At 37.6% G+C, this 14,306-nt stretch overlaps 1 protein-coding gene across 2 annotated transcripts; it reads right to left on the bottom strand.

Moving 5' to 3' along the window:
• Positions 603 to 9,377, bottom strand: LOC109850281. 2 transcript variants are annotated; one of them, XM_020420258.1, is made up of 5 exons: positions 9,082 to 9,375; positions 8,794 to 8,987; positions 5,671 to 5,992; positions 2,024 to 2,122; positions 603 to 836 (listed from the first exon to the last, which is right to left on the bottom strand). In XM_020420258.1, the coding sequence occupies exons 1-5, from the start codon at positions 9,178 to 9,180 to the stop codon at positions 792 to 794; spliced, it is 759 nt and encodes a 252-aa protein (XP_020275847.1). In that variant the 5' UTR covers positions 9,181 to 9,375; the 3' UTR covers positions 603 to 791. The 2 variants fall into 2 exon arrangements, with proteins under 2 accessions (XP_020275847.1, XP_020275848.1); XM_020420259.1 differs by lacking the exons at positions 603 to 836; positions 2,024 to 2,122 and adding an exon at positions 2,129 to 2,421 and having other exon boundaries at positions 9,082 to 9,377.

Genomic DNA, 14,306 nt, shown 5'->3' on the forward strand with positions numbered 1-14,306 from the left:
GTAACGCCTTCCTTAAATGCCACTTTTAATTTTTATTCAAAGAGACTCTTATTGTGCGCAAGAAAGGTTGCATAACAAGCGAGTGATAGATAACTTAACGTGATATTTCATTAATTTCAGGAGGAAATTCAGAAACCTTCAAAGTTTCAGCATTTTCTCCCAAAATAACTTCAACGCGATCACAATACCCCTCGCGTGAGTATATATGAACATATTTGTCACTTATGTTCACTTAACCTGTCACAATTTTTTCCTTGCCCCCCGTTGTCTGTTCGAAGATGTATTGCAGAGAACAAGAGAAGCACAAAATAGTTCTCCAAGAACATGCACTACTTCTATGAGTAACCAATACCAGCAAAAAATCGAAGTGAATACGGTAGGAGCACCCCTAAGTACTGCAAATTCCCTATCAGAACACCTATTATACCCAGAAAGCATCACAGAGCCACTGCCAAGGAGCAAGTATTCTGAATTCGATTTCTACGAGAACACCCTCCATGCTAGCCTGCATGGTGTTTGATACCCTCAGAGAACCAAAATGAAGGGCATCAGACGATGGTATAACTAATATCCTCCAATCATTATCATTTACATAGATGACAGGTAAGAAGGTTGTGGATCTCTTTTCTATTATAATTCCCTCGAAAATTGAGGGTTAAAAAAATTGCTGCAAAAATTGGGTTGCTGTACAAAGCCCAGATCTATACGCTAACTCTATGCCCAAATCAATATACGAAGAGAACAAAAAGAATTGGAGGCCAAATATTGTGACAAAAGTTTTGTGCACGTCTTCAATTTAGATTGGCAGCTTCTGGCGTTCTCTGAACATTATCAACCTGCAGATGCAATTGTAAATATCATTATTACAAAACAAATATATATCAAATGCCACAATGTTAACAATACTAGATTTTTTTTCCGACTAAAAAGAATGATGTAACCAGTATCTGATATTTGAGAAGAAATAGCCGCAAGATTTATGGTATATATATTATTGGTCAATTTACAAGCCATACAGGTTTCTTATCTTAATTTTACCTTCACAGAAAAATGAAAATTTTAAAATTCCATTCTTGAAATTTCATAATTGGCATCCCACTTTTTTCCAAACAAAATGAACTTCAGTGAAGCAGGAAACATAAAAAGAATCAATGCATATCGCAAAAAAAAAAAAAAGAGTTGGTCTAAAATCAATAGCGAAGTTAGCTATGAAAGATCTATTATAAATCTCGGAACACAAATTGACAGGTAGAATGGACTGCTGGCTTGATCGCTAACAACTCCATGCATGCGATCAAGGGATGACCTTCCTTATCCCTTTCTAGAAAAGAGTAAGATTTTGACATTTCTAAGCTGATCTACTTTTATCTTTAGGCATACTCTTACCTCAAAAGCCAACTGGAACCACACATCCCTAGAACTTTTAGGGAAAAATCTAAGGCCCAGCTGAAATGTCGAAGTGTACAGTTTGAACAACAGTATAGTCTCAAGGAGTTTGACATGCCAAATAAAAAAATACTCAACATTGACGCAATATTCGAGAAAGTAATTATGTCAGTCAGTTGAAAACCTTCACCCTAGTTGATGGACATAAATTCACATATCCCATTAGTCTATCATAGATAACTTGAAAGACACTTGACGACGACGATTAAAATTTAAAAAGTAGGCTAAACTTTTGTAGTACTATTTTGATAACAGTAAACTTCAGATATTTATCCTAAATGACGAAACTTGGTGCATCTTAATATAAAAGGTAGCAAGCCAAGATCCAAATCTTTGATCCAATTATGGGATGAACTCATCAAAGCTCTGTCGTCAACTGGGAGAGATTACCAGCGAACTATAAAGCTTGCAACCAGATGACGAAGTTCATTTTACTCGTGGTCCAGTCTGACCTTATCAAGGAAATAATCTAAAAGGTTGGACTTGGGAAATACTTCAATGGTCTAAACACAAACATAGTCAAAGACTTTGGCAAACAATAACATGTAAAAGGAAAATAATTGGCAGATTCACTTACATCAATAATCTGGAATGATCTACTAACACATGATTTGAGTTGGGGTGACTCAATCGTTGATGTTGACCCTCTGTCAAATCCAAAATTTCTTTTCTCATCCTGAGCAGCAAAGAAAAATATCAACTTAGCTCTGAACAGCATTGGATAAATTTGAAGAAAAAATATAGGTCAATATCTCCAGCAAGTGCTAAGGAGAGCAATGAGGCACAAGAGTAGATTTTATGATTGATATGGTCAAAAGAAGTCTTATAGTCTACATATACTTCACACAAGGATCATAGGCATGACCTATAATAGGAAGTAGAAAAATATACAAATAATCTGATCAGCCAGGTGCCTTTAAAATATGTATCCACATCGCCCAAAAGACGAAGCCTCCTAGGCCCATCTACAGAACTCTGTTTACAAAACATAGCTCAAACTTCAAAATCGACATAAACAACCAAGCTTGCAATTAAAATAGTGTCAGAACTCTAGTGAATACAGAATATCAGATTGCTCTATGCACTTTCATTATTTCCTTTTTCAAATGGTACTCCTTCCTTCCGTAGCAACACCACAAACCCTGAACCATAATATGCACACACACATGCACGCACATCTCGATGATGCCCTATGTATGAACACTATCACCAATGAGCAGCTACCTCACAAAATTCAAAATCTACATAAACAGTCGAGCTTATAAATATAAATAGCGGCAGAACTCTAGCAAGTTACAGTATATCAGCAAGCTTTAAAATTTTCTCACCCTTCCATCCCCACCAAAACGAATGCCCTGGGTACCAACAAGGCAACAACACCAGCATGAGCAGGTCCACGAAGTCCTAAATATCCCAACCTAAAGTGATCCTCAAATGCATGAAAATTTCATCCATGAAGCATGAGTACCTAACCCACAAATGACAAAATTACAACAATTATTGTTATGATGTCAATATGGAGGAGATTGCTAGTTTGCTGCCAAATTCGGCTTGCTAGTAGCCATGTCCGCTAACATTGTGAGACCTTCGATTGCCAATGACAGATTGAAAGTATAGATTAAAGAGTCATGATTAACGAGAACAGGAAACCAGCATGCTCTAAGATAGCCAACATGAGGACCAACACTCCCTCTCCGACCTTCAAATGTAGAGCTTTTATTATGATCATGTTAAGATGAGAGACTAGTGTAGGAAGAAGACTATTTGATATTTGCATGGTGATATAGCTCCTTTCTGAAGCTCCATAGGAGAAGATGAGAGAGGGAACAACAGGAAGAAAGTGGTTCAGCAAATTCAGAAATAGCAAACATTCTCTTTCTGTAGTTTGCCCCCCTCAAAAAAATAAAAATAAAATAAAATAAAATAAAAAGGGTGCAGGAGACCGTATACAACGTGATTCTAAAAATAGGCAAAATAGAACAACTCTTAGTTAAAATATACAAGTCTTTTGGTCTATTAACCCTGCATCATTTATTAATATTGAATTTCACCGTTCAGTCTTTCACCAAACAAGCTACTACCTTTTCAGAGCTTCAATTCAAGCCTACACCTCTCTTCTTTGCAAATCATTTGCTCAATGAAGAGCCTCTTTGCTCACTGGGCTTGATGACCTTCTGATAGATGCCTATGCCTAGCCAAGCCGAAGTTTCCTCTACCAATAGATCCCTTCTACCTATATAAATATGTCCATTAGTTTCCTCAAATGCATTACATTCAGTCTCTATCCTTCTCAACAGATCACTCTTTTAACCTTACCAAATTCTCATTGTTCTGGTACAGCTGCACAAAAACTTGTTTTGATTCCCTACATATATACAGCTGTTACCCACCCCTTCCATGCAGTTTAGACATAATGACCTAGGCAACATAATCAATTAGTTTAAGCAAATGTTTTTCACAATATACGCCCTCGTAAGAGCTGTCATGGCTGTTAAGTTCTTTGTTATTATTAGTTCTTTGTTATTATTGGACGGAGGAAACATCTATTTCCCTTTATTAAACTCTATATTTGAGTACTAAGTTTCAATAATGTAAAACTGTTCAGAGTTCAGTGTAACTACAGAGAAACTCGTGCAGCTTGGCCACACGCCAATCACATATATTACATACATAAAAAATAAAAACTGAATGCATAAAAAATCATGCCATTCCATTATTTTCCCTAGTATTCATGACTGTTCTATTACTGAGAATCTATTGCTTTTGCAACCACTTGACAAATGTTAAAAGTCTCAAACCTCAAGATTCATATGTATCTTAGGGCATGGAGATCATGATAAGATGCAGAGATTGAGCCCTAGGAAAAAACTGTGTCAGGATTCCAATTTACCCAAAATCTCTTATTAGATCGTAGGAAATTCCCACTGAAGAACAAAGAAAATATACTATCACGGAGCAGGAAGAAGAGAACAAAGTGATGAAAAAGCATTAATGAATATCATACTGCGGGAGACAAATGCAAAAACAAGAGGGGATTTCTAGCAAGACCAACATTAGTACATGGTTAACAACTGAATAAGGAGCTTCTTTTGCAGGTTGAAGTATGATGTCATCTCTTAAGGCTTTCAGTATTCATTAATATTCTGGATGATAAGTTGATCACCTTTTTCTATGAGTTGAACTTTTACATCTGAATGCACATACCACATATAATCAATAAACCAATGTCTCAATGAACTTCACAACCCGAAAAATGTCTTACTGCAGTCTGCAGTTGGAGTTAAACCGCTTACTAGGCCAGCTATGTCTCCAGCCATCCCATCAAAGGAAAAAAAGGTAATCAAAGAAAAAATAGTAATAGGTAAGATTGTAGAGTTGCTGAGTTACATGGACATGGGACACGGGATATGCGCCATGGGCACCAAGTGTTGACTGTCCTATGGTGTCCAACATGGCCGCTTTATAACACATAGGGACAGCGATCAAACTACATATTTTATTGATCTCATACTTAGAGAAGCAACAAGTTCTATGTACCACTATTCAGTCTCATGACATTGACATCTGACATAGTTAAAAAAACATTAAACAAGTTAAGATGATTGTGAAAGTAATATAAAATTTGTTAGCACGTCCTTCTTCTTTCCCTTCAAGATCCATTCTAAATATTTGTTCATAAGCCTTTCATATCTTTAAATACGACTATTTTCTATTTTTTGTTTTTTAATTCCATACTGAGTATCCGAGTAATAGGATACCAATGTTAACTGTCATGTCATATCCTAGTGGTCCTGTGCTCAACAAAGAGAAATCTTCTAAAATGGAGTTTCTAGGTAACACGGTATAAGGACATGTCGTATAGCATCTAAACACTTGAAATTTAAATTTCATTAATCCACACTCTCCCTACTGCACTGATATGTATGATAATAGACTTTAAACAATTTTTATCATTTCTACAGTAGAGTCACAACCACGGACAAGGATGTCACACGACAACTAAAATCAAAGAGAAAATGATTCAAAATCCTCATTGCTTAAGGCAATTATTTTGATATACTTAAAAATTTATGACTCAGGTACATTGACCAATTCAACATCAAAAAATAACCTGGCCCTTTTCCACTTCGATGGTGTTGTCTTCAAGTCAATGTAACATGCAAGTAATATTTTGATCCCTACTGCAAATACTGCTGCAATGCATTAGAAGAGGAACTTAGGTACCTTACGGAGATATCCATTATCTTGACTATCTTCAAAAAGGGAAGAGAAATAAGCCGGATCATAAATCGACCCTCCTATAAACTCTTCAGAATTGGAGTTCTCTCTGGCTATTTCATGAGTTGCAGGATTTAGAAAACTACTTCTCACATCAAAATCTACTTCATGGTAGGCTGTACTGTCAATGGACCCAGGTCCCAATCTGTACATCTGAATCCACAGGAATGATGACAAGAACCTAACTGAAAAGCCAATAATTTGCATCGACAAAGCAAGTCTGAGTGAGAAGACGATGAAAGTGCCATATTCTGCAGGAGCAAAATTCCTGTACACAAGCATGATGTAGAAAAAAAATATTAATTGTCTATGTTACGGAATAATGAAAAAGAAGAAATACTTTGCAGAAAAACAATGCAGAAGTCAGATGGCAGATAATAGTTATAAGAAAAACAACAAAATACAAATCAATAGCAGCCGATGTCACTTTGTATCACTGACTAAAAGAGAAAATGCATACCCATCCATGATGGGCTAGACTAACATCATGAATTTGGACCTAAAGTCAAGTCAAGTCAATAACTGCTGACAGTACCTAAGGTAGCCACTGAAGGTATCTAAAGTTTGCCAGCAGAAATATTGTAGATATAGCAATCCATCATTGGGATACTTTGAGGAGTAAATAAAGATTTAATTGTAAGAGAAACTTTGTACAGGCACAACACTCCAAAGAGAAAAATTAGAATAAGGACAGAAACAGTCAGTCACAAATGAGTGAGAGTTGAGTTACTGTCAAGTAAAAGCCAGCAACAAGAACCAGCTAGAAAAAGGTTTGACGACAGCTTAAAAAGCATGGACATGTATACGCTGCCGGTCCGCCACAAAGATGATGGGATACAACATTCGTCAGATTAGATTCGAAAACAGTACATCCAAAAAAAGAAATGACATAGCAATAAGTACTAGCTGCTAAGTCAAACAGATTGCCAAGCAATAAAGGTCCGTGCTACATAGACGAAGACCAAAGAAGATGTCTTTGTGCACAAATCCAAGCTAGCCACTGCACCAGAGTGTAACATCAGTTTCTGTCACTTGGAGGATGTAGGCATATCCACAAGAGGGGTATTCAGAGCACCATGTTGCAAGAAAAGGTAGATGGAAGAACTCATAGTCACATAATATGCAGTCAAAAGGATCGAAAATTGACAACCGTAATACAAAAAAAGGCAAGAAATGAGATGTAATATTCTACTCAATGAAATTCAAGGCCAATTATAAGCCTGATGTAACAAGAGTAGGATGATGAGCACTAATTAAGTCAATCTGCTTGCTAACATCTCTAATCCTAGTTAAAAACATTTTGATTTTAAACGCTCATGAACGTTGGTCAGAACATAGAAGTTGGGAACGTGGAACCCTATAGCAAGCCACGACCTGAATACAATCGTCCCAGATTCAGGTGGAGCACGACCCGATTCCCACCCCGTATAAGCGTATAAGTGCACCCCCCTCGCACTCAATTCTTAATAAGTGGCGTGCCACATTCCCGTACCCACCCCGTGAACCAGAACAAATCGGGTTCCATGCCACTACGGGACAGAGTTCAACTTAATGTGCATATTTAACGCATATTAGTGAGAAGAAAGTTGTCATTTATTGAGAAATTTGGTCCCAGAGCAATAGAACCATTATGTATAGGCAATAATACTTTAAATTTCATTTCTAAGTAATCGACAAATTTTACATATTCTCAAAAGAAGCTTGATTCTATGGCTACCCAATTTAACCTTATCCGCAATTAGGTTGCTCGAACAAATGACGTGCAAGTTCCTACTCGACAATGATGTTTACTGAAAAGCTTGGACCAAGAGCAACTCAAGATTATTCTACATAAAAAACCTTAATTGTAAAGGTAACGGTAAGCAAAGATCAATAATTAGCAATTTAGGTTCTAACTAATTCTATCAATACTTAGCATTTAGGTTCTAATTAATCCATAAACTTTGCATATTTGATCTCAAGATTCTCAAATCTCTCATGTAGATCTTAATTCCAAAATTCTTCCCTTGACTAGATCTATCATCTCTGAGGTCTTAATTATCTGCACATTCAATCTTTGTTATTATATTCTAGTAGCCATAAATCAGAAGAAAAACATTGTCAGAGATTACTATACCTGAATCAGGAACTCGTAACTTCAGAAAAGTAGATCCATTTTTACCTGCTTTTGTAGATAGTAACTAATAGTTATGAATCAGGTTCTCATAGCCTCAGAAAAGTACAACCATTTTTCACCTACTTTGTAGATAGCTAGGTTACTCGGACACTTCATTTTTGGTGCCGTATTCATGTCCGACACGCGTCTAAAACTATGTGATAGTCCTGTAGAAAGTCTCCTATAGGCTAATAAGAATCAGTGAATCGCACCTCCAGGACCAAAGAAAGAGCCCTCAAGCTGAAATAATTGTGAACAGATTGAAGTAAACATTATCAATCCTCTAAAACTACGATTTATGTGTACTGCAAGAGTTGTACTACTCTTGTACCCTTGGAAACAATGAAGGGGGGTCCATTGCAACTCACAATTTCCTTTTGCAATTTACGAAAAGAGATCCCACTTTTTTGTGTGTAGGAGTGCAAGAGTAGAGTAACTCTTGTGTACAGTTATCACTACTCTTTATATGTAGGATTCAGTAACAGAGAATCCTGGCAATTAGACCTCCCACATGCAAGATCATTTCACACAAACCCCAGGCACAAGAAAACCCTTGGGCTTGGCCGTATTATCTCTGTGACTCTAAACATCATTGATATGACATTAATTATATAAGATAATTGTGATTATCTCTTCCTCTTTCTTCAGGAACGTCACTATTTGAACAACAAAACATCTCATGGGTATCATCATTCTACCCCATTGCCCACAAAATCCTCATATTAGCAACTAAATACTTCTATTGTGACACTGTAATAGAACTTAAATATGGGTCAACCTAGGTAGTAATAAGCTACAAGTTCCCATACTCTTCGGGTGTTCTCTCATTGTTGATTCATGAATCCAATTGGCAACTAACTCCATTGACGGAACATAATTTACACAAAAATTGCCAGTGGGAAAAGGGTGGGTACCAAATCGAGCCCGAAAAGAGTATAAGCCAGCTGATATCGAGAATAATCGCACAGAAGAGAAGGACAGCGTAAGTTCTTCCGAGGCTCTGGCTACTACTCTCGATCGCAACGAGAGCAAAGAGAGCTATGACAAGATTAATCAGCAGCACGCCATTGAACAACGCCCCCAGAGATCCAACCAGAGCGCAGCCAATCTAAAATTCAAACGCAACAGAAGAAATGAAATCTCGAAACCTAAGCCCTACGCAAGAAATTGAAATTGAGAAACCGTAGGGGGGTTCGACTGACTTGGATGTAGATGAGGATGACGGCTACGTCTTGAATCCTGTCGTAATCTCGAAGCCACGATCGAATCCGCGATCCTAACGAAGAGTGATAACAGGGCATTATAATTGTGAGTTTCTAATGGCGACAATTTCGATTGCGATCGAAACTAAGGAGGTCGAGATTCCTAGACAGAGAAAGAGATCGAGGTTTTAGAGAGAGAGAGAGAGAGGAATCCTCTCCTCTCTACGTTGGAGAGCGTGTCGCAGCGAGGGACATGAGATTTACGGAGGGCGAAGAACCGCAGCAAAAATGAGAAAAAAAAATTACATTTTAGCTTTTTTTATTACTTTTGTCTTTTTTCTGTTTTCCTTTCTTTGTTTTTTTTTGGGGGGTGGGGTTTACATATTGGTCGCATAAATGTTAACATTTTTGAGTTAGTCGCGAAAATTTAAAAACGGGTATTTACATGAGATTGTTGCCATTTTTCAATTCATGTGTTATTAGAAATAAATTTTCTATCATAGTCTTAAGTTTTTTTTATTATGTTGATTATAATATAATTTGAAAAATGCTCATCTTTGAACTCGAATGCTAAATGATCCTTTAAAATTATAGTTTTAAACTTGAATATATGCTGAAATGAGCTCGACTGATGTCTAACAAGTTTCAAGAAATTGATTTAAAGTGTAGCATATGCGTGGAAGAAGTGTAAGACAATATTTTTTTTAAATTAAAACATACATCTTATAATTGAGTGCATGTTTAAATAATTTTTTTCTATGCATGTATGAGACTAATCTACGCTCGTGCTTCATGGCTGGCACTGGCCTGAGGGTTTTTGTTTCCTGTTGAGGGATTTGAATACGAAACTAGCCTGCTATGAATCGCTTCCCAGGAAGAGTGTAGTAGAGCCTTACGATGCGCCAACCACGCGGGTTTAAAAAAAAACAAGACTCTAGATGTATAATGTTGTGTTAAATAATGGACAAGTGTATGAATAAGACTCAATTATGTGTCTCGGTCAACCGTTGTCATATGCATGGGATAGCGATAGCTTAGGGAAAACAGTAACACATGGGCTTGATGAGAAAAAATATCATTAAAAATATTAATCTTTGACTGTTCTTTTGTTTTCCTTTATAACCCAAATATATTATCACATAACTATATCAAGTATCTGTTTGGATCCCTTCTTAATTGGGAAGATTCTAGAAAATTCTAAAACTTTCTAGAGAACTCTATAGAAATGTAGAATTCTCTAGAAACGTGTAGAATCCTCTAGAATATTCTAGAGATGTGTGGAGCCTTCTGGAACATTTTGGAAGAATATTGAATAGAATGGAGGAGTGTAGAGATTCTTTAGAAATCTCTAGAAAGTAAAGATATGTGTGGAGAATTCTAGAGAGCTAATCTCTATCATTGGATCAAATTAATCCCCACCACTCATTATGAAGGTGGAGTAGTATATATAGGGGTGGAAGCCTTCATTCATATCCATCCAATACAAGAAAATAATCCACTTCCTAGAGTGAGAGAAAACCTCTAATATAAAGAGTTAGAGAGCCTCTTTGAGAGAGAAGTGAGATAGTTTGAGAGTCCTAATCCTCAGGCTCGAGTGAGGCACCGAAGTGAGGCAGTTTTGTAAAATATAAATTATTGTAATCCTACTATTCTTTTGTATAGTGGAAGAACCTCAATATTGGAGGACCATAAACTCTTGTGCTCTCATTATTATCTTAATTTATAAGTGCCTATTTTAACTTCACGAGGCGGGAAAGACTGAGTTTTCCTAACAATGGTATCAGAGCCAGGTTCGTCCGAAATCATCATTAGCTCGTGAAGCTCAAGATGGAGGATAACGTCACTCACGATAGAGACATGTTCAAGCTCACGGCCAACAACTACTCATACTAGAAGCCGATGATGGAGGACCATCTATACTGTAAGGATTTACATGAGCTCATCATCCACAAAACCAAGGTAGAAGGAAAGAGCGATGCAGAGTGGGAGCTGGTAAATCGGAAGGTTGTTGCTATGATTCGTAAGTATATTGATAAAACTCTCTTTGAATATGTTTCTACTTATACAAATGCTTATGAATTATGGACAAAGCTTGAGTCCATGATTCAAAAGAAAACGCCTCGTAATAAAGCTCATTTAGTTCGACGGTTGGTGAAGTTGGAGTATAAGGATAGTAAAAGTATGATTGAGCACTTGAATAATTTCAAGGAGCTCTTAAATCAACTAACGAAAATTGACATGAAGATTGATGATGAGTTGCAAGCTCTTCTACTCCTTAGTTCCCTACCAGAAAGTTGTGACAATCTTGTGGTTACACCTAGTAACTCAGCTCCGGAAGGAAAGCTCACCATGGATACCGTCAGTGATAGCCTTCTCGGTGAAGAAGCAAGGAGAATGGAACTGTTTGCGTCAAAAGTTGATCTCGTTGTGGAATTCATTATATCTTCAGTCGATTACAACAAATTTGAAAGAAATAGTCTTTTTATAAGACTTCTTTTACACAACAAAATGAAAATTATAACTTTTTAAAAACAAACGCAGGATCGTTGTTTGGATCACTGCTTGTGTGAGATCTTTGCCTGTGCCGGGAGTGTTTTGACTCGTGGACCACCAAATCACAGATTCTGATTGAATCGTGAGGGGTTAAGTGATTCTTCCTTCGTTTATCGAAGTAGGAATTTGAAGTGAAGATCTTATCAAAGTAAGACGATCACTCTTCTTAAGATCAAGTCAAAGCTCGAATCTCAAGGAATTGCCAGATGCTCAAGAACTCTGCTCTATTTGCTCCAAAGTGCTCAAAAATGATCAGCCTCCTTTTAAAAATCGATCTCAGGGGGTATTTATAGCCTCCAGGATGAACAGTGCTTCCGAGACAGTGTTTACTGTCTCGGGTTCCGAGACAGTAAAGACTGTCTCGGCCCGTGAGACAGTAAATACTATCTCGGAAATAGTAACTGTCTGGCAGTTTTTGTTGTAACTGTCTTTCCACGTTTTAAAACTTTGTTATTTTGGCAGTTGTTAACGTGATTCTCGCCCACAACGTTTTCCATGTTCTTTGGCAGTTAATGGCCACGTGTCGACGGCTTATAAAACAGTTTCTGAGCCTTCGAGAACTGTCTCGCTCTGTGAGACAGTAAACACTGTCTCGCACGGCGAGACAGTAAGGACTGTCTCGCACGGCAAGACAGTAAAGACTGTCTCGCGTGAGACAGTATAGACTGTCTCACGGGCGAGACAGTAAAGACTGTCTCGCGTGCGAGACAGTAAAGACTGTCTTTTTCTTTGATTTTTTGATAATCTCCTTTTGAGCTGTGCTTGGATATCTTTCAGCATTTTTTGACGCCTACAGATACCCCCTCTAAAGTGTTCCAGACTTATTCTTTTATAGAGGAGTCTGAGACACTTTGGATAAGACAGGTCTTATTTGCAATCCTTTCAATACTTGATTGAGTAGATCGTGTAGAAGAATCTGTAAAATGGCTCCAGCTCTTGATCTCTTCATCCATTAGTCTATTCAGTTCTTTGTAGAACAGCTAATGCTTCTCCGGCACTGCGTTTATCGCTTGACCGTTGTTGAGATCTTGAATCGAGGCTGGTATTTCCAGATTGATGCTTGTATGTGTATTGAGAGTTCATCAGGTTATCCTTAAGAATATTCAGATTAATATTCTCCAGAAACTGCCTGTCGAGTGTAGGAAAACAGTTTAGACTCGTGTACCTATTGGAGTATTCTGGTCTCTTTTTGTTGGTAGAGGTGAACCCGATGATGGAGAGGAAGAATTTTATATTCTATCTCCTGGTCTCTTTTTTGTTGGTAGAGATAAACCTAAAAATCAGATAGGAAGAATTTTATATTCTATCTCCTGGTCTCTTTTTTGTTGGTAGAGATGAACCCGATGATGGAGAGAAAGAATTTTATATTCTATCTCCTGGTCCAAAGGAAACTCAAAGTGGGATCTCCACTTAGAGAATCTGGACGGGTTTGAATATTCCTAACTGTCATAAGGTTTGATTATTCAACTGAAAGTGGACCTCTCGTTCGTGGAATGAATAGAGAATAGATTTTGGTTGTGGTCCTAACTGTAGTAAGGTTTGACCAAGTGGGAGTTTAATACGATCCTCACTGTTTAAAGGTTTGATCGCTCAATTCGTGGGCCTCTCATTCATGGAAGGAATCGAGAGGGGATTTTGGCTTTGGTCCTTAACTGTTTAAAGGTTTGACCAGATGTGAGTTTGATACGATCCTAACTGTTTAAATGTTTGATCGTTCAATTTGTGGGCCTCTCGTTCATGGAAGGAATCGAGAGGGGATTTTGGCTTTGGTCCTAACTGTTTAAAGGTTTGACCAGATGTGAGTTTGATACGATCCTAACTGTTTAAAGGTTTGATCGTTCAATTTGTGGTCCTCTCGTTCATGGAAGGAATCGAGAGAGGATTTTGGCTTTGGTCCTAACTATTTAAAGGTTTGACCAGATGTGAGTTTGATACGATCATAACTGTTTAAATGTTTGATCGTTCAATTTGTGGACCTCTCGTTCATGGAAGGAATCGAGAGGGGATTATGGCTTTGGTCCTAACTGTTTAAAGGTTTGACCAAGTAAGGGTTTGGGACGATCCTAACTGTTTAAAGGTTTGATCGTTCGATTTGTGGACCTCTCGTTCATTAAAGGAATCGAGAGGGGATTTTGGCTTTGGTCCTAACTGTTTAAAGGTTTGACCAAGTGAAAGGTGGGAGTTTAAATGATTTTAATCCATGACGGATTTTGGTGTATTCTTCGTCGATCGATTTGATCGGTGAGGAGTTTTGTGAGGAAAGATTGATCTAAAGAGGTGATCGAATCTCACCTCAGCAAAAGAGTATTCGAAAGTCATAGTAGGAGTTTAGTGTTTATCACTTTGTTCATAATGATCGGGTTATCCCTAAGAATATTATATTTAACATTCTTCCGGGAACTTCCCGTTACATGAATTATCCACCCCCAGCTTTCTTTGCAAAACTGGGTGTAACGAGGAGTACGTTATCCTCAGTCGCATGTTCGGGTTATCCTTAAGAATATTAGATTCTCTAGGAACTTCCCGTTACATAAATCATCCACCCCCAGCTTCCTTTGCGAAACCAGGTTTAACATTGTACTTAGTTGGATGACCGAGAATCAGTTTATACTCATATACTCTTTGGAGTGTGGGGAAACAGTTTATACTCGTGCACCCACTGGAGTTAGAAC

This window comes from Asparagus officinalis, chromosome 7, assembly GCF_001876935.1.
Source record: "Asparagus officinalis chromosome 7, Aspof.V1, whole genome shotgun sequence".
Taxonomy (NCBI): domain Eukaryota; kingdom Viridiplantae; phylum Streptophyta; class Magnoliopsida; order Asparagales; family Asparagaceae; genus Asparagus; species Asparagus officinalis.

Bases quoted from the DNA above. Each gene is read 5' to 3' on its own strand.
- LOC109850281 (XM_020420258.1), bottom strand. From the start codon at position 9,180: ATGCCCTGTTATCACTCTTCGTTAGGATCGCGGATTCGATCGTGGCTT. The intron at 8,988-9,081 runs GTCAGTCGAACC...TTTGAATTTTAG, and splicing joins TCATCCTCATCTACATCCAA to ATTGGCTGCGCTCTGGTTGG. The intron at 837-2,023 runs GTAAGTGAATCT...TTGCATCTGCAG, and splicing joins GATCATTCCAGATTATTGAT to GTTGATAATGTTCAGAGAAC.